Source organism: Fundulus heteroclitus, chromosome 1 (genome assembly GCF_011125445.2).
Source record: "Fundulus heteroclitus isolate FHET01 chromosome 1, MU-UCD_Fhet_4.1, whole genome shotgun sequence".
In the NCBI taxonomy this organism is placed as follows: Eukaryota; Metazoa; Chordata; class Actinopteri; order Cyprinodontiformes; family Fundulidae; genus Fundulus; species Fundulus heteroclitus.
In genome coordinates, this window is record NC_046361.1 from 36,517,618 (window position 1) to 36,539,138 (window position 21,521).

The 21,521-nt window shown below is 39.1% G+C and overlaps 1 protein-coding gene across 2 annotated transcripts in view; it reads right to left on the reverse strand.

Moving 5' to 3' along the window:
* hnf4a (hepatocyte nuclear factor 4, alpha) overlaps window positions 1-16,951 on the reverse strand; it is a 36,979-nt gene extending 20,028 nt beyond the window's left edge. The window contains exon 1 of one of the 2 annotated variants that reach the window (XM_036142049.1): window positions 16,802-16,951. In XM_036142049.1, coding sequence (XP_035997942.1) covers window positions 16,802-16,850 — 49 coding nt within the window. In that variant the 5' untranslated portion in view covers window positions 16,851-16,951. Of the gene's footprint in view, window positions 1-2,869; window positions 3,084-16,801 lie in introns of those variants that run through there. The other variant, XM_036142058.1, reaches the window with a different exon arrangement.
* Window positions 16,952-21,521: the final 4,570 nt, after the last annotated feature.

Below are 21,521 nucleotides of genomic sequence, written 5' to 3' on the forward strand. Positions count from 1 at the left end.
TTAGTTTTAAAGCTTAATAACTTAAAGAGTGATTTCAGGCCGGTTCAACCTTGAAACACATCTTTGCTCAGAGTAAAACTCATTCCAACCTGTTTTGTCTTGTTTCATATCCAGTGACAGAGAGGGAGGAAAAAATAAACCAAGGTAGCCTCTGTGCACCAAATAAGTAAACAATTGCATCAATAAACACGAAGAGCCGTGCTTGACGTAAATCAATCACAGTGTCTGATAAAGCTCGATAATCATTAACTCTGTTTTGCTGAGAATTCATTTTGACTGCCGTCCTAATCTCCTCTGTCAGCAGCTCCGCGCTGAGTACCTCTTTATCTCTATGGGTCCTTCAGCCAATCAACACGTCTTAATCTCCTCAGCCTGAAAAACAACACATGTCATTCTGTCATCTGGGACCCCAGAAACTTTTAGTGCAACATCTAAACCTCTGACCGAGGGGTGGCCAAAGTGTGGCCTGGGGGACATTTGTGGCCCCTGTTCTGATTTTGTACGGCCCTCCAACTCAATTTCAAGAAGAATTTGTCCGACCAGCGCTGGTGGCTTTTTGCAGACGGAAAACAATTAGATTTTTAATCAGAGCAAATCTATAATAGACAAGTTAAATTTTACAATTGAATGTTTAATTGTTTAATGTTCCATACAACACAAAACATTTGTATTTTAATAAGCACACTTTCTACATTCGCTTTAATTTCATAGTAAATAGGCTGACTTTTACTCAAATGCAGACTTTAGTCCATTAAAGATTGGAATTCATTTAATAAAATAGGCTGAATACAGTATAATACCTTATCTTAAAATGATCCTATTTTGTTGGGCATAACCATATGTTTGGTTATGTTATTTCTTTTTATTCATTCTTTGGCCCACGCACGCTTTCAATTAAACAATTGTGGCCCGATAGCGGAAATGTTTGGACACTGCCGCTCCAACCTGATCATCAGAGTGAAGAAACATATTTTCTTCTTTATTAAAGGGGTTCTTAAACAGATGGAAATCATCATTAACTTGACATGCAGCAGTTGAATGAAGTATTAATGTCAGGGCTTTTATACATTAATATAGATTCATAGACATGATTGGATGGTTTCATTCAACTTATTTTCTACTCCATGTTTATGTCCCATGCTGCCCTCTACAGGCATCCTGTAGCAATACAGCTGTAGAAAAGTACAATGTTGCATGTAGAACTTCTGCATTTCTATTTATAGCAAAACATTTAAAGAGTTTAGTGAGATAGTCATCAACTGAAAGTTGCTCCAGCAGAATGAAAAAAATAAATAAATAAAAATTAAAAAGCAAAATGTCCAGGACACCCAGGTGCAGCAAATTCACTTTATACATATTTTAAAAAAACATTATAAAAAATCTTTAAGTGGCGCCCAGAACCTGTTTTTCTTTTGGTCATTTCCATGTATATCCAACAAGTATATGCTGAGGAATGATGTTGAAGCTGATAGACTCAAGATATTTTATTCAGTGCTGCACTAAAGGATGGTTTCACTGTTTTTAAATGAAAAAGCAAATACTTAAACTGAACTTCAACAGGTGGATCCAACCTGGAAGAACCTATTTGAAAAAAAAAACTGCCTCTTTTTTGTATCAGTGCTATCTTATTTAGAGAAGCATCAAAACCTTAAAATGTATAAAACGTCAAGGTCGGTCAAATCCGAACTGAAATTTAAAACTAAGAGACCGAACCCAAAACAATGGCTAAAAAGTTGAACTCTCATCTCTTCTTGTTATTCTTGTGAATGTAATATATTTATACACTGCTGTAAAAACGCGTTTTACAGCATTTTAACATCAGAAGGTTACATGAGTGAGGAGAAAAACAACAATACAAGCATCAGTCTCTCCAAACTAACCTGCCTAGTAACTGTTTTTTCTGCCCTTGATAGCAGCAACAGCCATCAGGCATTAGCTGCAGCTTAAAATTAATCTTTTAAATAACTGGGGAGAAATTTTAAGACAATTTTGTTTTCAGTTCAACCACAATGTGGGCTAATGTACATCCTGTACATGTCTGGGAGGAGTACTTTGTGGCAGATAAGTGGCGATAGAAACAATTACAGACTTAATACTAAACTTTTTATTTACTTTTTGTACCAACAAAACAACAACAAAAGGAATTATTTATCTCGAATCTCTGATAACTAAATTGTCAGTAAATGTTAAAAATGTATGTTTCCTTCGACCAAACCTGAACTGTACTTGCAAATCAGTGTTCGCTGCTGCCACCGTGTGGACGCACAGTGTCACTCCACGTTAAATCATGCTCAGTGCATTACCCCAAACTTTTTAAAACCAAGAAAACTCCCTAGTCGCTCTGCATACAAATCATTCATAAACCAGAATTTAAACTCAACACTTGTTAAAAGTGATCTCCAGTCTTTATCTGGAGAATAAGAGAGGCTGAGGCTTGTGAACTCAACGATAATAAGCCAAGAACTGACAACAAACACTGGCTAAACAACAGCAACCCTGTCAGTTTCTGATTAACATCACATTTAACAGTCATGCCAAAAATATGTCATCTGTAATATTCTTTTTTTTGATGAAGTTTAATTTCTGGAATTTGTATTAAGACCTCTCCAACATCCTCTTGGTGTTTTATAATCCACAGTAGGGTCCTGACCCCGATATTTCGTACCCACCTGAGCTCAGCAGCACTTCTAAAAATTATCCTTTCTCTCAAAGCAATCCTTATTTTTCTGCAGGATTTCAATGGTGGTAATCCAGAAACTAATGCAACCACCTTCAGCCGCTTTACACCCAGCACAATTTACTGTCCTCAGTCCACCAACACCGAGAAAAATCACATAACCGGACATCTGTCGGGTCTCTCTTCCCTTACCTGGGTCGCTAAAATGCGACGTGCCATCCTGACAGAACATCCCTGTGAAGGCCGAGCCCTGACAGCGAGCCGGCGCTCTGAGCGAAGGCCCATGAGCCTCAGCGGCTCTCTCAGGCCCAGCCAGGCTGAGGCAGGCAGGAGAAACAGTGCCGCCGCTGCTGGACTGTGCTGCTTCCTGGGGCCCCCAGGCTGACTGCAAGGGCGCACGGGGATTATCCCCTAATGCCTGTCACAATGAGATTTGATAGGAGTCTTGAGCACCCAGATTAACAGTTTTATGTTAACAATGTAAAAATGCCTCAAAATAGGCTGTTAGAAACTAATATTTGGTGCAGATTTGGTAAATGTAATGTTTAGATGATGTTTTTATTTAACATTGTCATACAAGACGTTTGTTTTTTCAACAGCGCACGGTGATAATCCTGATTCTGGCCATTCAGTTGTTTGTTTGCATCACATTTTAACTTACAGAGAACAAATGCTGCCCTGTTTCTAACAATTCAGATGATGCTTGGCTGGTCTCCAGATTAATAGTTGAACTCTCTCCGGGTACTCTAGCCTTTCTCCCACAAACCAAAAACATGCATGTTAGATTTATGCACTCTAAATACCTGTCAGGTATTAATATGTGCATGCTGTCTGTCCTGTGCCGTATGTAAGTATATGACATCCACAGCCTCATTCTGATTTAGCATGCTGAGTCTCGTTAAAGCAACAGACAAATCAGTAAATTAATGGGACAGGTGTGAAGTTTACGCCAACCAGTTAAACCATGCTCCTTCTCTATGCTGTGCCATACCAACAATAATGCATGCTAGTAAGCTTTCACATAATAGGTCAATGGGGACAAATTGCTGCTATGCTCCTAACCTACTATGACAACCTGAAACATGCGGATGTTCTTTCCCAATGAAACCTATACTTTTGAAGTTTTGATTTATTAGATTTTATTTCTTGCAGTGTTTGGATAAATCACAGCTTTACACGGCGTAGATTCTCAGTCATCCAGGTCATGATCAATCCAAAAAAAAAGGCTGAAAAAATAAAACAGCTGGACTTCTGTTCTGAAGCTGAAGACGTTTCGCTTCCCATCCAGGAAGCTTTCTCAATTCAAAATGTCTGAAGTTGTGAGGAGTTCTAAATTTATAGACCTGCTAACGAGGCCTCGTTAGAGCTTAGATTCACCTGTAGATTCACCTGGAACTGGTCGCCCCAACAATGGAGAGTCGTTAGGCTCCTCGTTAGCCTGGCTCACCGGAGGAATGTTGTGGTCACGTGTGTGGAGGTGTGAATTAGGGTGAAACTTGGCAGGAATCAAACCTGTCGATGTGTTATGAAGTTTATGAAAGTTGAAACCTGAGCCCTCCTCCACTGTTTAAAGTTGGTAACCAACATTACTCCAGACATTTTGAATTGAGAAAGCTTCGCGGATGGGAAGCGAAACGTCTTCAGTTTCAGAATCAAAATCCAGTTGTTTTATTTTTTAACCTTTTTTTCCACAGCTTTACTCGTTCTCACGTTGGAAGCAGTTTGTCAGTCAATGATCTTTCGGTGGAGTAAGGAACAACCTTTTTAAGTAATAAAGACTTCTTACTGTGGTAACATTCAGTTATACTGTATTAAAGCTGAACAATCCTCCGCCCCTCTCCTGCGGCAGCTTTTGGGTTCCCACTGGCAAATTGTGCAGCAGTTATCATCTATTTTCAACTTTCTACAAACTCAAAAGAACTGCAGTTTAGGTTGTTTTTAACCAGCTCTTGTTTAAAATCAGAAATACCTACGCTGATTCAATGAAATTCAGTTTATTTACAGAGCACCAAACACGTCTCTAGGCGCTTTACAAAGTATATTAATTTGAATCATACAGTCAGATTCCAAGTCCAGTTTATCCACCCCAATTGATTCTGGCTGTAAAATAATGCAGTTTCTGTTTATTATTCAGATTGGCCCAAAAGCTTTTGCATCCAAGGAAACACAGCAAATTGCATTGAGTTACTGACTTGCAACATTAACCATGGTTCCGTCCAATTGTCATGCAAATTTGGCGTGAATTTTTAAAATGTTGCAAAAAAAGAAAAGTAGCAAAAGCAGAATGTGAGTCAGGGATGTTTCCATCCACCGGTAATATGGTCAGAAGTTGACGTTACACACGGCTGTAATAAACAGGAAGTAAACTAGCTTGGAGTTTTCCGGAAAAGTTGTGATTGTTCTGTCATGTCAACTAGTATTGCTGATGTTACATGCAGTCTGGAGACGTAGAGAAAGAAAAGCGATCATATGTGTGTTGTGGGAATATGCCGACAGCGGAAACAGCTGATCAGTCATGTGAGGTAAATGTTCGCTGCATCAGAACTTACACGGGCCAAAAAAAGGTCACACCGCCTTTAGCATTGATTACAGCACGCACTCGCTGTGTTTCAATAAGCTTCTGCAACGTCACGTGATTTATCTCCACCCAGTGTTGCATTAATTTTTCACCAGAATCCTGCACTAATGATGGTAGCGTCTGTCTGCTACACAGAGCTTCTCCAGCACATCCCACAGATCCTCAGTGGGTTAAGGTCTGGACTCTGTGGTGCTGATCCATGTGTGAAAATGACGTCTCCTGCTCCCTGAACCTCGCTTTCACCATTCCAGCCCGATTAATCCTGGCATTGCCATCTTGGAATATTCCCGTAGCGTCAGGGAAGGAAACATCCATGGATGGAACAACCTGGTCATTCAGTACATTCAGGTAGTCAGCTGATGTTCTCTGAGCTCATAACTGTTGCTGAACCAGACCTGACCAGCTGCAGCAACCCCAGATCATAGCACCGCCCCCACAGGCTGGTACTGCAGGCGCTAGGCATGATGGGTAAATCACTTCACCTGCCTCTCTTCTCACCCTGAAGCTCCATCACTCTGGAACAGGTAAATCTGGACTCATCAGACCAGATGACCTTCTTCCATTGCTCCAGAGTCCAATCTTTATGCTCCCCAGCAAACTGAAGCTTTTTTATCTGGTTAGCTTCACTGATTAGTGGTTTTCTTCAGGCTACACATCTGTTCAGTCCTAATTTCTTGAGTTCCTTCACATTGAGCGTGGAAATGCTTTTATTTTCACTATTAAACACAACCAGGAGTTCTGCTGTTGTTTTTCTTGATCGCTGATCACAATCATTCAGGGTTTTTTTTTCTGGCCACATTTTTTCCTCATAGACGATGGTTCCCCACTATCCTTGGACACTTCTTAACCCAATTCTGGTCGTTTCTGCCACCTCCTTAGATGTTTGCTCTGCTTGATGCGTGCCAATAATGTGATCCTTCTGAAACAGACAGACATCTTCTCCACGACCACAGGACGTATCGTTCCACATGGCTGTTTCAGAAATGAGAAGCAGCTCATTGCACCAGTTGGGCTTAAATAACTTGTTGCTAAAACATAATTATCCAATGGGAGGCTCGTACCAATTTGTTTAGTTAAATCTTGGTGGCAACTGTGTTTCCATGTCATGTTATTAACACTTTTTCATAAATGCCAGAAACCGCCTCGAGTGAGCATAAAGACTTTATGTGAAAGTGAGGAAGTTATTTCGAATTTTGTAATTTCCATCAATCTTTTCTAATCTGACACTTGCACATAAAAATGTTGATGGAAACACAGCTATGGACTCCTCCTGGATGAGCATGTAGCCAAAGTAGACCCTCACATTGCTTACATTGTGTGGTTGACTTTGCAGCAACCTCTTATGCTAAGCATGCATGTAGCGACAGTAGAAAGGAAAACTCCCCTTTAACAGGAAGAAACCTCCAGCAGAACCAGACCCAGGTTCACTGTGAACAGTCATCCGCCACAACCGACTAGGGCTTTAAGAAGATCAGAAGTAGAACCACAGTCAGCAGAAAATAATTACAGAATCAGAAAATTACTAAATTAGATTAGAGTTTTATTGAGAGTTTAGTGTTATTATTTTCACAATTCATCAAAACACTCTGCATATTAAGTACAACATTTACAAATTATTCCTGTTCATTTAATAATTGTCTAATCAGTATATAGCACTTATTGTATGAACAATAATAACATCAATAATGTCAATTACAACAACAATCAAAATGCTAACAGCAGTGAGGGCTGATTAATAATTTCTCAAATTCATAAGCTGTGATGTCCATCTTCTCTGATAATGGTTTAAATTTTGTTATATTTGGACATTGCTTAAATCTCCAGGAAAAGGAATTTTTAATGTTTACCGGTGATAATTAATTCTAGGCTTTAAACATGATAATAGCTGTTTGTAGTTCCACTAGATCAGTAAATTTGGAAAAAAAATGCATTTCGATTTTATAAATAGTGTGATCAAAATAATAGATTTTGCAATTTTGCAGTATTATTACAAAAGTGTTGAAGCTGTGTAACTATCGCCCCATTTTGCTTCACAATAATTCAAACAAAGTAAAACTAGGGAACGGTAAAGTCTGTGGAGGGCTTTCACTTTCAACATCTGTTTGGCTTTATTCAATATAAACAGACTTTTTGATTGTTTAATTTGTGTACATCTAATAGCTGTTCAAACTAAAACACAATGATACTGAACTTTACAGTTTTACTTATTCAGGCTCCTTTTCCACACCTGCTACTTGCTATAAACAGAACACCCCAGATGATTTTTTTTTATCCCCTTAGCTTTGCAACTGCCAAACCTAAATTTTGTTCTATTTGTGATGCTAGTTTGACGATGAATACCAAGAGGCCATGTTTCAGTTTTGTGGGCAAACAGAAATGTGCTGAGGGCCTATCTGACGGCTGTTGTGCTGTTTACTCTCCTTGCTGGGAGTTTGTCCTTGCTGCGGCCGTTGAGCTATTAATGCCATGTGCTTGACACCAAACTGTGTTTATTCTATAAGTTCTGAGTTACTATGTAAAGATAAAGGTGTCCCAGATAGTGACTGTGGAGGAATGAATGGTAAAAAATGTTTTGATAAACTTAACGGTAAAAAAAGCACCTGGATTGTTTGATATTGAACACATTTTTATATAAATAAAAAATTGGAGTAAATACAAAATCCAAGGCTGCAGTTTTCAGGTGATAAATGTTAATTGACAGAATGAAAAGGCTAACCCAGAACAAGCACTGTGTGAAAAGAAAGATCATGAATTAACCACATTTCTGGAAAGCTGAAATTAATTTAATCAGCCACATCAGGAGTGACTCAGAAACCGTCCGACAACATGAAGTAGGCTAAAAGATCTGAAAAAGCAACACATTATACACCGATATAAGGAAATTCAAGAGGAGATGAAAAACATTGACATCTATCAGTCTGCATAGGATCACTAAGCCAGTTCTAAGGCTCTGGGCCTCCAGTGAACCACAGTGAGAGCCATTACCTACTAGGGCTAGACGATAATTCAATAACAATATATATCGATTGATAGACGTATATCAATGATAGAAAAAAGGGTCAATAAAAAGTTCAATAGAATGACAGTTTTCCTTCCTTTTGCTTTCTAGGCATGCAGGTTAATATTACCAGTCATCACATCCTCACAACCAATCACAACACAGACCCAGGAACCAAGCTCCACTCCCTTCAGAGAGTTCAGAGAGCATGCATCCTTTTTCCTTTTTTAAAAACTTGCAGTTTTGCTAAAAATTTGGTTGAATAAAGGGTTGAAATTTGAATTCAGTGTTTGTGTGTTCTGTATCTACAAATTGGTCACTAAGCAACAACATAAAACGGCCAGGGCTGCACTTAAAATATGTTTTTAATTTGTTGATAATTATCGATATCGATCAATATGATTTCTATTTTATCGATAAGGTTTTTTTTTTTTTATCGTCCAGCCCTATTACCTACAAATAGCAAAAACATGGAACAATGATGAAGCTCTGCAGGAACCTTTGCATGAGCACATCAACAACTCCTCCAGAAGGAGGAACATCTAAAGCACCGCATATTCAGTGTTCATGATTAGAAAATAAAAAAAGTCTGGTCAAAAATGGCATCCATCAATTTGTTCAAGTTCTGCTCAAAAAGGATGCCAAGGCCGGTTTTGCCAAAATCCATCATGATGATCCCCAAGGATTTTAGTAAAATATTCTATGAATTGGCACAACTTCAGTAGGGCTTTTTCAGAGGTGTGTGTCCCATTAGGTCTGGTGTAAAAACACAATTTCAGAAAAAAGGGGGGAAAAAAACATGTCATACATGGAGGTGGTACTGTGACGATCTGAGCCTTCTTTTCCGCTTTAGCATCTGACAATTTGTCGTAATTGATGGACCTATGAGTTCTGCTCTCTCGCAGAAAATCAGGAAGGGGAATCTCCCCAGCCATCATTCATGAGCGGCAGCACAGGGCAATGCAGCGCAACAATTATCCACAGCACACCGGCACATCCTTCTCTGAAAGGTTCAAAAACCAAATTTATAAAAAGGAAAATAAACTAAATGAAGGTTCCGGAATAACCAAGACTCAAAACTAACTGAAATGCTATGTGAGGACCTTAAACAAGCTGTTCCAACCATAAATACCTCAATAGCTATTAGGTATAGGGTCGCATTTCTTTTTCACCCGGGTCACGTTAGTTTGGATAGATTTTTTTAGATTAATACAGGGAATGATAATGAAAAAGCTATTTTTAATTCTCAAATTATCTTTCTATGATATAAAAACTTGTTTGATTGTATAAATAAATAAGTGACAAAAAAGCAAAAACAAAAGTGATCTGCCACTTGGTAAATATATTTTCAAAAGAAATGTAAATTTCAAATTTCTCTCTGTTTTTAGATGGCCAATGAGAAGGGAAAGATTATTCCCAAAAACGAGACCTTTTAAAATGTTTTTTACATAAGTGAAATAAAATTTAACTAAACAGTGTTTCAACTTGTTGGGACAAAGGAACCAAAAGGAGCTTAAAGCTCATAGGTGTTAAAGAATGTATTTGTGACACTTTATTAGGTACACCTTGCTGGTCAGCAACAATACTCAGGTATGCTGTGGCATAGAATTGGTACTAAGGGGCGCAGAGTGTGCCAAGATAAAATATCCCCCACACCATTACACCACCACCACCAGCCTGAACCGTTGATACAAGGCAGGATGGATCCATGCTTTCATGTTGTTGATGCCAAATTCTGACCCTACCATCCAAATGTCACAGCAGAAATCGAGACTCATCAGGCCAGGAAACGTTTTTCCAATCTTCTATTGTCAAATTTTGGTATGCCTGTAGCCTCAGTTTCCTGTTCTTAGCTGACAGGAGTGGCACCTGGTGTGGTCTTCTGCTGCTGTGGCCCATCCGCCTCAAGGTTTGACATGTTGTGCGTTCAGAGATGCTCTTCTACCTTGGTTGTAACAAGTGGTTATTTGAGTTACTGTTGTCTGTCTATCAGCTCGAACTGGCTCGTCTGGCGATTCTCCTCTGACCTCTGGCATCAAAGAGGCATTTACACCCACAGAACTGCCGCTCACTGGATATTCTTTCTTTGTCGTACCATCCTCTGTATACCCCTAGAGATGGTTGTGCGTGAAAATCCCAGTAGATCAGCAGTTTCTGAAACACTCAGACCAGCCCGTCTGGGACCAACAACCATGCCACATTCAAAGTCCTTTAAATCACCTTTTTTCTCCATTCTGATGCTCAGTTTGAACTGCAACAGATCGTCTCAACCACGTCTACATGCCTAAATGCGTTGAGTTGGTGCCATGAGATTGGCTCACTAGAAATTTGCGTTAACGAGCAGTTGGACATGTGTACCTAATAAAGCGGCCGGTGAGTGTAAATGTCCTGTTTTGAAGGATTTGATGAGTATGCAGTAAACCTGTGAGAAAATCCTTTCAGAGGGTGCTGCAGTTGTTCCTACCTTTCTAATTAGTCAATATGTTTACATGGACATAAGTAACTGAAATGAAGGGCTGACTAGAATAAAGATTTATCATGTGAACATGTCAATCAGAAAGAAATTATATTCTAAATAAGACGGGTGATTTATTTTCGCTCTGAGTTGCTATCGCTATATCCGCATTGCAAAACGGATCTTTCGGTGATTCGACCTTTTTATTAGAAACAGTAAAACAATTCTTAAATCATCATCAACACCTTGATGGTCAAAAACAGTTCTTAGAACCTGGTGCAGGTCCATTCTAGGTGCTCAGAAGACCAAATGAACCCACTTCCGCATTTGTTTAGTTTTCTTTTAGTACAGATGGAACCATAACTGCTTCTATGGTTTTTAGGGAAATTTGACAGCTCTGCATGTCAGAGTGCTTCTATTATGAGTAAAACCTGATGCATCAAACACGTCATGATTCACTGATTTTGTGCCAATGTAAACAATGTCTTCTCGTTACTTTTTCTTTTTTAATCCAAACATGTTTCAGTCTGAATAAAGGAAAAATTCACATGTAAAGATGCCTATTGTCTCTTCCTTTGTTTATTTTAATAAAATAATTTCAGTGCAATGGTGTTTAATAAATTGTACTCTGTGAGACCAAGTGCATTAAATGGGAATGATTTGTAGTAGTGAATTACTGAACTGAGATTCTGGTTCTTGGAGAATTATTGTCTGTTTATCGGTCAAAATAAACTACAGTCTCAGGGTTGATGGCGTTTGCCTAAACGCTCCACTTTCAGTTTTTTACCATAGTAGAGGTCTTGCCATACAGTATTTCCTGGAGGCCTTTGAAATATAACTACTTTTTCATCCCAAAGAAATAAATTTAACTTTTTATAGACGTCTTCTCTTACATAATAATAATTAATATCAATCAAATAATCCAACATTCTGTTATATTATCATGTTTGGGGTCAGTAAAGGACTCAGCCACAGACAGTGACTGTAACAAAAACATAGTTATTTCTTTAAACAGTGAGGAGAACATAGAGGAAAATCTCAGTAGGAGCAGCTCATGCAGCACATGCTGTTTAATCAAAGGAACTAGCAAAGAGCAATGAAAACCAGTGAACTTGCCTACTGAGGTGTGTGTGGAGAATGACATTGAATGTAGGTGAGTTAATCAGGGGACAGATAGAGAAAACTTCAAATTCTGTCGCAGAATATTTGAATTCTATGATAAAGTTAAATGTAGGAAACTTTTGTTGCCACACCCTAATCAACTAATTAGCGCAAAAATGTCTCCCAGTCTGGGTCAGAAGATGTGGACAGTCATTGATACCCTAAACAGGGAAGCTCAGCTTTGAAGGGTAATTGCTAAAGAAGCTGGTTGTTCACAGAGTTCTCTGTCCAACACTTTCACGGAAAGTTGAGCGAAAGGAAAATGTGTGGTAGGAAGAGGTGCACCAGCAACGGGGAGAACCGCAGCCTTGAGAAGACTGTCAAGCAAAATCCATTCAAGAATTTCACAAGGAGTGTGCTGAGGCTGGAGTCACTGCATCAAGAGCCGCTACACGCAAACAAATATGCAAAAAGGGAACTAAAAGTAAGTGAAATTTCCTTGAAATTAGTTCATTTGTCCTTGATTTGAGCAGGTAAAGAAGATGATCTGCCAATGGAAAAATGGTTTTGCACTTAAAATAAGAACAACTCATCTCCATCATCTTATTTCAAGTGAATATATCTAATTATCCTTTTTTAGGGGTCAGAAATACTCATTCCATTGACACGTCATCTTATTTACTCAAATCTATTTGCTTATTTGCTCAAATCAAGGACGAATACACTAATTTCTAAAAACTTTTAGTTACCTATAGCTCCATTTTTGCAGTGTACAAAGGAACTGGACTGTTGCTTAGTGCTCCAAAATCTTTTTTTTTTTAGATAAAGGTAAAGTTTGCATTTCATTTTGAAATCGAGGTCCCCGAGTCTGGAGGAAGAGTAAAGGGGCACAGAATCCATGCTTGAAGTCCAGTGTGAAGTTTCCACAGTCAGTGATGATCAGGGTTGTCATGTCATCTGCTGGTGCTGGTGATGCTTCCTTCTGAATATGAACATACCGATTTCATTTTCCAGCAGGGCTTGAGATCTGCTCCCACCACCGAAGGTACCAAAAACTGGTTCAATGACTGTTGTGTTGCTGTGCTTTATTGGCCAGCAAACCTGCCTGACCTGAACCCCTTAGAGAATGTTGTCAAGAGGAAGATGACAGACCCTGCAATGCAGATGAGCTAAAGGCAGCTGTTAAATCAACCTGGGGTTCCTCACCAGTACCACGGGCCAATCAGCTCCAGGCTACTCTGCACTGATGCACTAATTCACGCAGAGGGAGCCCCGACTGACTGCATAGAAATAGACATATATTTCAGAAGCCTGACATTTCTCTTTAAAAAAAATCCTTTTTATTGATCTTATGTAATAAGATAATAATAATTTTCTAAGACATTGGAAAATGGATTTTTATTTTCTGTGAGCCTTGATCATCAAAATTACAAGAAATGAAGGCACAAAATTACAGAGCCCTAGATGGGTCATCGCAAAATGTTTTGCATGTTGAGAGAATGTGCGCTCGTTTTACTAAATTGTGCTCTTGTTTAACTAAATTGTGCACTCGTTTTACTAAATCGTACGCTCGTTTTACTAAATCGTGTGCACAATTTACTATATTGTGCTCTCGTTTTACTATAGTGTGTGAGCCCATTTTACTAAATTGAGCTCTCATTTTAAGCATAGTAAAACAAGGGCACAATTTATTAAACGAGTGCACTACTTACTCAAACGAGCGCACGATTTACAAAAATGAGGGCACAATTTATTAAAACGAGAGCACAATTTAGTGAACATGGTTATAGAACATTGTGTGCACAATCTACTTAAACGTGGCCACAATATGTAAAACGTGCACTCAATATTGTCTTGACACATGTAAACATGAGCACGTTATAGTATATTTGAGATCTCGATCTACCAAAACGCACCACGAATAATTAAAACGTGTGCTCGGATAAATTGTGTGCACAAAAAGGCTATAGTCGTGAGCACGTTAATAAAACGTGCTCACGTTTTATTAATTTGAGGACTCAATTAAAAGAAAACACAATTTGAGATCTCTGAAACCTTTTTTCTCTTTGGAAGGACACAAATAATTTCTGTGCTGTTTTTGTCCTTAGAATCACCTTAGACAAGTTTTTGCCTAATAAGCAGCATTTAGAGACATCACACCTGGGCTGTAGAGTTTGTTAAAGTTTGTCAAAACATTTCTCTCTCCGTGAATACAAGAAATGTGATTTATTGTTCTCTTCATCTCATTATTTCTAAATGTATTCTTGGACCCCAAATAAAAACTGGTAAATTGATAAGTTTTGTATGTTTCTGTCCTTATTATATAGCTTTTGAAACGGTTATAGTGCCGCAGCTTGTTGGGTTATCATGATCCATTAAGGTTGATTCAAATATTTTTCAAGGGTTGGGTCTGATTCATTTTAATTTGGTCGGCCAAACTGTTTTTCCTTGGTAAATGTTTTTCTTTCATTTTTGAACAGGGGTGTTGGTTTGAATGAACTCTTCACAAGCTGAACACTTCAGTGAAACAAAATGAATCTTGCCGCGTGAACAAACTCCTTGCTGCTTGTGTCAAACTAGTTAAATGGATGAAAACAAGTCGAACTGAAGCAACAGTTGCTCATTGTAAGAAATCAACTGGGTCTTTCAAACTAATTATTAAAAACTGGTTTCTTGATTTATTAGTTTTGACTGATTTGAATGAATGAAAACAATATTTATCCAAAGGGAAAATAAAAGATTTGAACCTAGAGGAACCTGAGAAACCCTAAAAAAAACCTAACAACAGAATATTCTGGGGACTTGGTTCAGTTGGGTGAAAAATTATGCAAATATTCAGACGTTTATTTGGTTTATTTCATTTCGACACCGTGTTTTTGAAAGTAGATCAACGGTCATGCAGTGACAACAGCTGCTCATTTGGGGCCCTGTAAGTAAGAGCAGCAGTCAATGTTGCCCTGCATACAGGAGATGAGTTCAGTTCAGTGAATAGAAAGCTGAGAGAGAGAGTATGACCAGCTGCTTAGGTTACACAGAGGCTGAGCGAGAGTTTAACAGTTTCAAATCACAGTTATGTAGATAAATCACAAGTATGAGACTATTTTTCCTCTATTTGGTTCAATTTCTCTCTTTGGTTGACCGATAGCTTCTTGCTTTCACAATGTAACTCTAGCCAACTGGTTTGAGCACATAAAGCATCTCTATTGAGAGCGCGGTGGATCATTTTGATAGAAGCAGCATATCTGGGACCCGTGTGAAGGTTTGAGGAGCCTGGTAGCAGCAGTGGTCGGTTATCCGTACACAGAGCTTGAATACCATCCATCCATCCATCCATTTTCCAAACCGCTTCTCCCTCATGGGGTCGCGGGGGGTGCTGGTGCCTATCTCCAGCGTTCACTGGGCGAGAGGCGGGGTGAGCTTGAATACCGTGATATAAAATTTAGAAGGAAGGCCTTCAATAGCGGTCCTTTCTCTGCGCTGCGACAGATATGTACGTTGTATGTCCCACCACTGCCCCTTTGCTCAAGCAGATCAATATGAAAGAGACTGCCGCGCACTCCTCCAAACTGCACATAAAGGCTTGATGCAGGGACAATAAGAGAAGTTAAATGTTCCTTCGGCTGCAGTTCAAAAACAAAATATACTAGGGATGCTTTTAGAAAGAAGCCCAGACAGCGATTTATTTATTTAAAGTAGTGAGCAGTGCTTTATAATGTCTAATTTTACAATAGTCACAGACTGATTGAAAAAACAACACAGAGATTTTTGCATTTCGTGTGCCTGATTTATATAGGCTTGCAGCCTTATGCCAGATTGTAATATGGCTTCCTCTTGTTATGCAGACCTTTGTACCCCCGACCACCTCCATCCGCATCCTCTTGAGATGCCAAGATGAAAATAATGATGCGGTTTCTTTCTTTTCATAAAGGCTGAAGCGTATTGAGTTGCAGAAACCTTTAACATTTGCCCAGTAAATACTGTAAATTGTAAGGATGTGAGATGTGAATTTTTACAACCGTGGCAGCAGTGTGTAATAGTATGACCAAGAAGACAGCAAAGGGGGAAAAAACAGGCGTGCTAAGAGCACAGTACGGTGAGGACTACCCATAAAAATGAGGCTTAGCTAATTTTCCATTGCAACAATTGTTAATGCTCTTAAAGATCCTGTAAAGACCTCAGGGTCGTCTCATTCTAATGTGATGGGGATCTAACTGAAAACAAGAACAACACAACTAGGTTCAGAAATAAATCATCCGTCTCTGAACCTTTTATTTTGTCCAAGGTTTTATGAAAATGCATTGATTTGCATTTCCACATCCCACTATGACATGCAAATTACTGAATGAACGACCACAGGTGGACAGCTTGCGCTCTCCCACCAACGGGAAGCCGTGGCAGTGGTACACACAAGGCTTGCTTTCACTGCAACAATGTTCTTAAAAGACAAACAGAGAGGTAACGGGCAAAGGATGTGATTGATGAGGATCTAAAGAAGTTCAAACGCTCCCTGCCTCTGTTAAGAGTCATCCTCTCTGTGATGTTTTTTCTCTTTCTCCAAGTTTTATTCTTCCCTTTTGAAGACATGTTTTCACATTTTCTCGACGCAGCTTCTCAAACACACCACTTTATTTATATCTTCCTCTTAGCCTCCTCAGATTCAGCGCGCACACTTCATCACCTCTATACAGTTCATGACCGTCAGGCTCTCCCCCGCTGCCTACATTTTTAACAGCCTCCATACGTCTGACACACCTCCTGGATTACAACCGTGTGAAAAAGCCAAGCCCAAATGGCGACATATCTATAACCGGGAATTTGCTGTGATCCGGCAGCGCTTCCGAAGGAAAAAAGAAAAAATGGCTGCAACAGAAACCATCAAACAACACCACAAGAATAGAAAAACTCCAGTCGGCACTTTTTTGGGGGCCTTTTTCCCCCCCTTTATTTCTCCCTCCATCAAACAAAGCAGGTAAATAGAAAGTGGGTACTCACCAAATGGAGGTTCCATGCTTGAAGTGACTTGAGTGTTTACATTGACCATGTCGTCATTTATTTCCTCTGGAGCGTTAAAATTCTAAATCCCGTTTTGTCGTCGCTTACTATGAGCCGTAAAACGTGGGAGTTTAGCCCAAACGTGCCGCAGTGTGAGAAGGGTGTTGTTAGAGCAAGGTAAGGCCGGTGTTGCTGCTGTTATCTTATTGATTTTCCTAATCTGGGCAAATGTGGGTGGGGAGGTTAAACAGTAACCAGGCTCATATGGACACCAATCTATATAGCAGCTGTAACTATGGCAACACGATGATAGAAACTCAAATAGAAATAAAGTTATGATGTGCTTTCCTGTTTTCTCTCATCCATTTATGCGCAGACAGAGAAGGACAGGAGTCGAGAGTCTAAACTAAAATAGGAGAGAAAGCAAGCGGGTGGGTGAGGACAAGGTGGAGGACGGAGAGGAGTGGAGAATTTGCAGAGGGTGGCAGCACTCACACTGAGTGGGGCGGATGATGTTGTTGACTTTGGTTTGACTGATGGGGAAAAAGTCATTTACTGCTCAGCTGTTAGAGTTTAAGACCCAAACTGTGTGTGGAGGGAAGTGAAAGTTAACAAGTCCACAGTCACAGAAAAAAAAAAAAATGAAGGAGTTTACGGCATGTAGTCCTCACAAGGGGGTGGCCATCTTTATGCTAAGCTAAGCTAAGATGCTACAAGTAGCTGCAGATGTTACAGCTGTTTGGTTCATCTTAAGCAACAGAATAAAGACTTTTTCAGAGTTTTCATATAATGTCAAACAGAAATTGTTTGACATTTTTTTAAAAATGTATGCAAAAAAAACAAGGAAAAGGTGTCAGCCTGACAATAATCTCTCTATATTTTTCACAAGTGAACGGCCACTAAAAAGCTGTGCGATATTTGTTTTGATCAGATATGAATTTTAAATCCAGTGCCTTGCAAACTTGTCCAGTTTTTACAAAATGTATCATGTTAGCACCGATTACCTTCATAGAGTTTACATTGATTTTCATGTGACAGACTAACACAATGTCATGCAGAACTGTGAATTTTATTTTATTTTGAAAAACATTTTTTTGAAAATGTGGCATTATTTATTCGGCCCTTTTTACCTTTTACTCAGCAGAGTGAAACAACATTCCAGGCATCAAATCTATATGTAATCCATCATCTGGAGATGGAACAAGTATGGCACAACCTGTAGTGATTCTTGAGCAGCTGCAGAGGCCACTCTTCAGATGGGAAAATCTGTTAACAAGATAGCTATTAGTCATGATGTCACAAATCTGGCCTTATTTTAAACAGAAACAAAACAATTGTTAAATGAAACCCATAACATGTCCTGCTCACAGCCATGAAGGGCTCACAGCAAATATGTAGAATATTGTGCTCTGATGAGATCAGACTGAATGTATTATTTATAATTCTGGTAGGAAACACTGCATATCACCTTAAACATACGATCAGAGTGGTAAAACATGGTGGCGGCAGTATCATACTGAGGGAGTACTCATCTTCAGCAGAGACAGGGAAGTTGTTTTCTGTTTAAGACAAGCAGAATTTCTGATTTACAACCAAAATTCAGGTCAATCCTGGAAGAAAACCTGTTAGCGGCTTCAAAGGACTGAAGCAGAGGTTCACCTCCCAAGATACCAACAAATCTACACATACAGCCAGAGCTGCCATGGATTGGTTCTGAATATTTATAAGTTAAAATGGCCTAGTTAAAGTCCAGACCTAAATCCACCTGAGAATCTGCAGCAAGACATGAAAACAGAGGTCTCAAAAACGTGTAAGCCATGTTTCCTTTAGTTTCCCCTTAATAGGTGTGAACTACTTTGTGTTGATCTATCACATAAAGTCCCAGTGAATTACAGCGAAGCTTGAGGCGGAAGTGTGACAAAATGGGGAAACCTCTCAGGGTATAAACACGCCTGCGACGGGCTCTATTTTTCCTGTTTGTGTTCACAAATTGTGAGCGTAACTAATACTCTCCTCTTTCTGACCATAAAAGCTACATTAGTGTCTCGTTTTATGGCGGCGAAAGTCTCCGATGACTAAATCGCGAGACGTAATGAGGTGAAATACAGGCTAGAAAATGTCCTACAGCAGCATTAAACAAACACGACTTGCTCTACAACAAATTACCTGTGTGCTGATGCTCTGTATCGTCAGTGATTTATGACTTAATTAATGGTAGGTCAGACACACAGACAAGAATAAATTATATTATTTTATCGTGGGAGTAACTCATACATTAAAACAAAAGTATGTCACTTGTCAGGCTAAAAGTATTACCAGTAACTCATCTCAGATTACAGTGGGTACTTTCCAAGTTTTTCACACCCATAACTTGTTAATGCTGATGGAGTTTGGCTGCTAATCAAATCTACAGATTTTGTAATTAACGTTGGCATTATTTGTTCTGTTTAAAACGGCATTTGATCGCGTTAATCTGAATAATCAACAGCAATGTTTGTGTAAAACGTTCATCAGGCGATACCTTCCTGTCATGCTGGTGCTATGGTAACTGTCTTAGCTTGCTGCACCATTGTTCAGTTATTTAAAGCTGCTCTGATGTTCACTGTCAATAAAAACACATGTAATTCACAGTGGTGCGTCTTCTGGTTTGTGTTCCCTGAGTTCTGGTTTTCTCAGTCTTAATAAATAAAAAAATAAAAAACTTTTCCCACCAAGTTCCCTCTGAAAAATAAATGAGCGCTTGTGTGAAAAGTAAACATGTTCTGCTCTGTATTGTCAAGTCATTGTTGTATATTGTACAGTCATTGAACTTCCTCTGTCACTTCTGGGGGTTTTAGACATAATTCATTATTCAGTGGATTGTAAAACCATCTTTAGCGCTTCATTTCAACATGACTGCATAGGTTTGTTAGGTTTTTAGGGAGGGATTTTGGCAAAATCCTCTTTACAATGTTGCTTCCTCGTTTCCTCAGCAACAGATAAGCTACTACTCCAACAAACCACACCATAGAAGATGGCTGATGTCAACAGAGTCAGAAAAGGTCTTCTATTATCACTGTTGTATATTTGAGATGTGGAATAAAATATTAGAATTAAATATCAGAAATGAGAGTTAGAAAGAAAATTGAGTGATTGCTGCTCATCCAAACTATCTGAATGAAGGCTTAAACACAATTTTAGGCCCATGTCCACGAAGTGAAATGCACTTTTAAAATGGGTCTTTAACCAGCTTAAAAAAGAAAGGCAAAGCAAATCCCAGTGTTTTCCGACTACTACCTTTGGTGTTTATGTTCACGGAGGGATTTTTTTTTAATGACTGCCACAAAAGGTGTTGTGACTTTTTGCAACCTGTAGTGAACGCTCACAAGGCTCACAAAGAGCGGGGCGGAGCCACAAGAAGAGCAAGGAGTCCCACAGCAGCTGGTGTGGTTTTCATACGGAGCCTCAAAGTCATCAAGTCAGCGTGGGTCACATGAGCCGAGAGACAGAAAGTAACAACAGCCCAGGTGAAACTGCTGCTCTCAGATATTATCTGAGGAATCAATAAAAATCTTTGATAAAAATTTTGAATATTTATTGTTATTTTACCAGGAGGGGTTAATTTGTTTCTCTGCACATTGAGAAATTTCAGTACACCTCAAACAAGTTCACATTTAAAACACGTTCTTATCATCCACATCATCTTTTTGGTTTTCTGCAAGCAAAAGCCTGTTAGCTCTTAAACGTTTGGGACGGATACTCCACTATATGGGTATCTGGCAGTGTTGTAGTCAAGTCACTATGCCTCGAGTCCGAGTCCAGGTTCGAGTCTGAGTGAAGTCCAAGCCATTAAAAAAAATCCGAGTCGAGTCCGAGTCAAGTCCACTACTCATCCGAGTCAAGTCCGAGTCGAGTCATTATTGATCGAGTCCAAGTTCCGCATTAAAGTAAGCATAGCCTACATGTTTTTAAACTAAAAAAAAAAAATCCACACTCCACCACATTGCACTAATAGATATTAAAATCATACACCAAATAATATTCTAATGACATTAAAATTATAGCCTAATGATATAAAAAAGTTGAGTCTTTTTCTCAATTTCCGAGTCAGAATGATCTTAATATAGGAGTCCGAGTCCAAGTTCGAGTCATCAGTGCTCAAGTCCAAGTCAAGTCACGAGTCTCTAAATTTAGCTAATGACTCGGACTCGAGTTCGAGTCTCGGACTCGAGTACTACAACACTGGTATCTGGGCATGTTGAGAATTTATCTGGGTTTAAAGCGGATTGCGATTCAAACATTACATTTGGGATTAGAGAAATTTAATGTAAAATTATTATTTGGGGTTTATGATTGTCATTTCATAAAGATGTGTTGGCATTTGGTTAAAAGAACTGTTTTGCTGTTTGACTCACAGAGAGGTCATTGCCTCCCATGGTGCTTTGCAGAGGGGCAGAGCAGTTTTTTTGGACTGAGTGACTTCAAGCTAGTATTTTTTTCGTTTTTGTCCCTGCATTCTGTTTGACTAAAGTTAATCTGAGTCATTTGTCTGTCTTCTGCTCTTTATTTTTGAATATTTGAGACTCTAGAACAGCGTAGTTGAGCTCATTGAGTGTTTCTAGTTAAACCAACATGATGTTGTCAAAGCAGTTTACACTACGCTTTCCTGAATTGATGGACAGGCTTTTGCCCAAATATTAAATGGCTGACTGGGACTGCCTGTGCTCAAATATGCATCTAC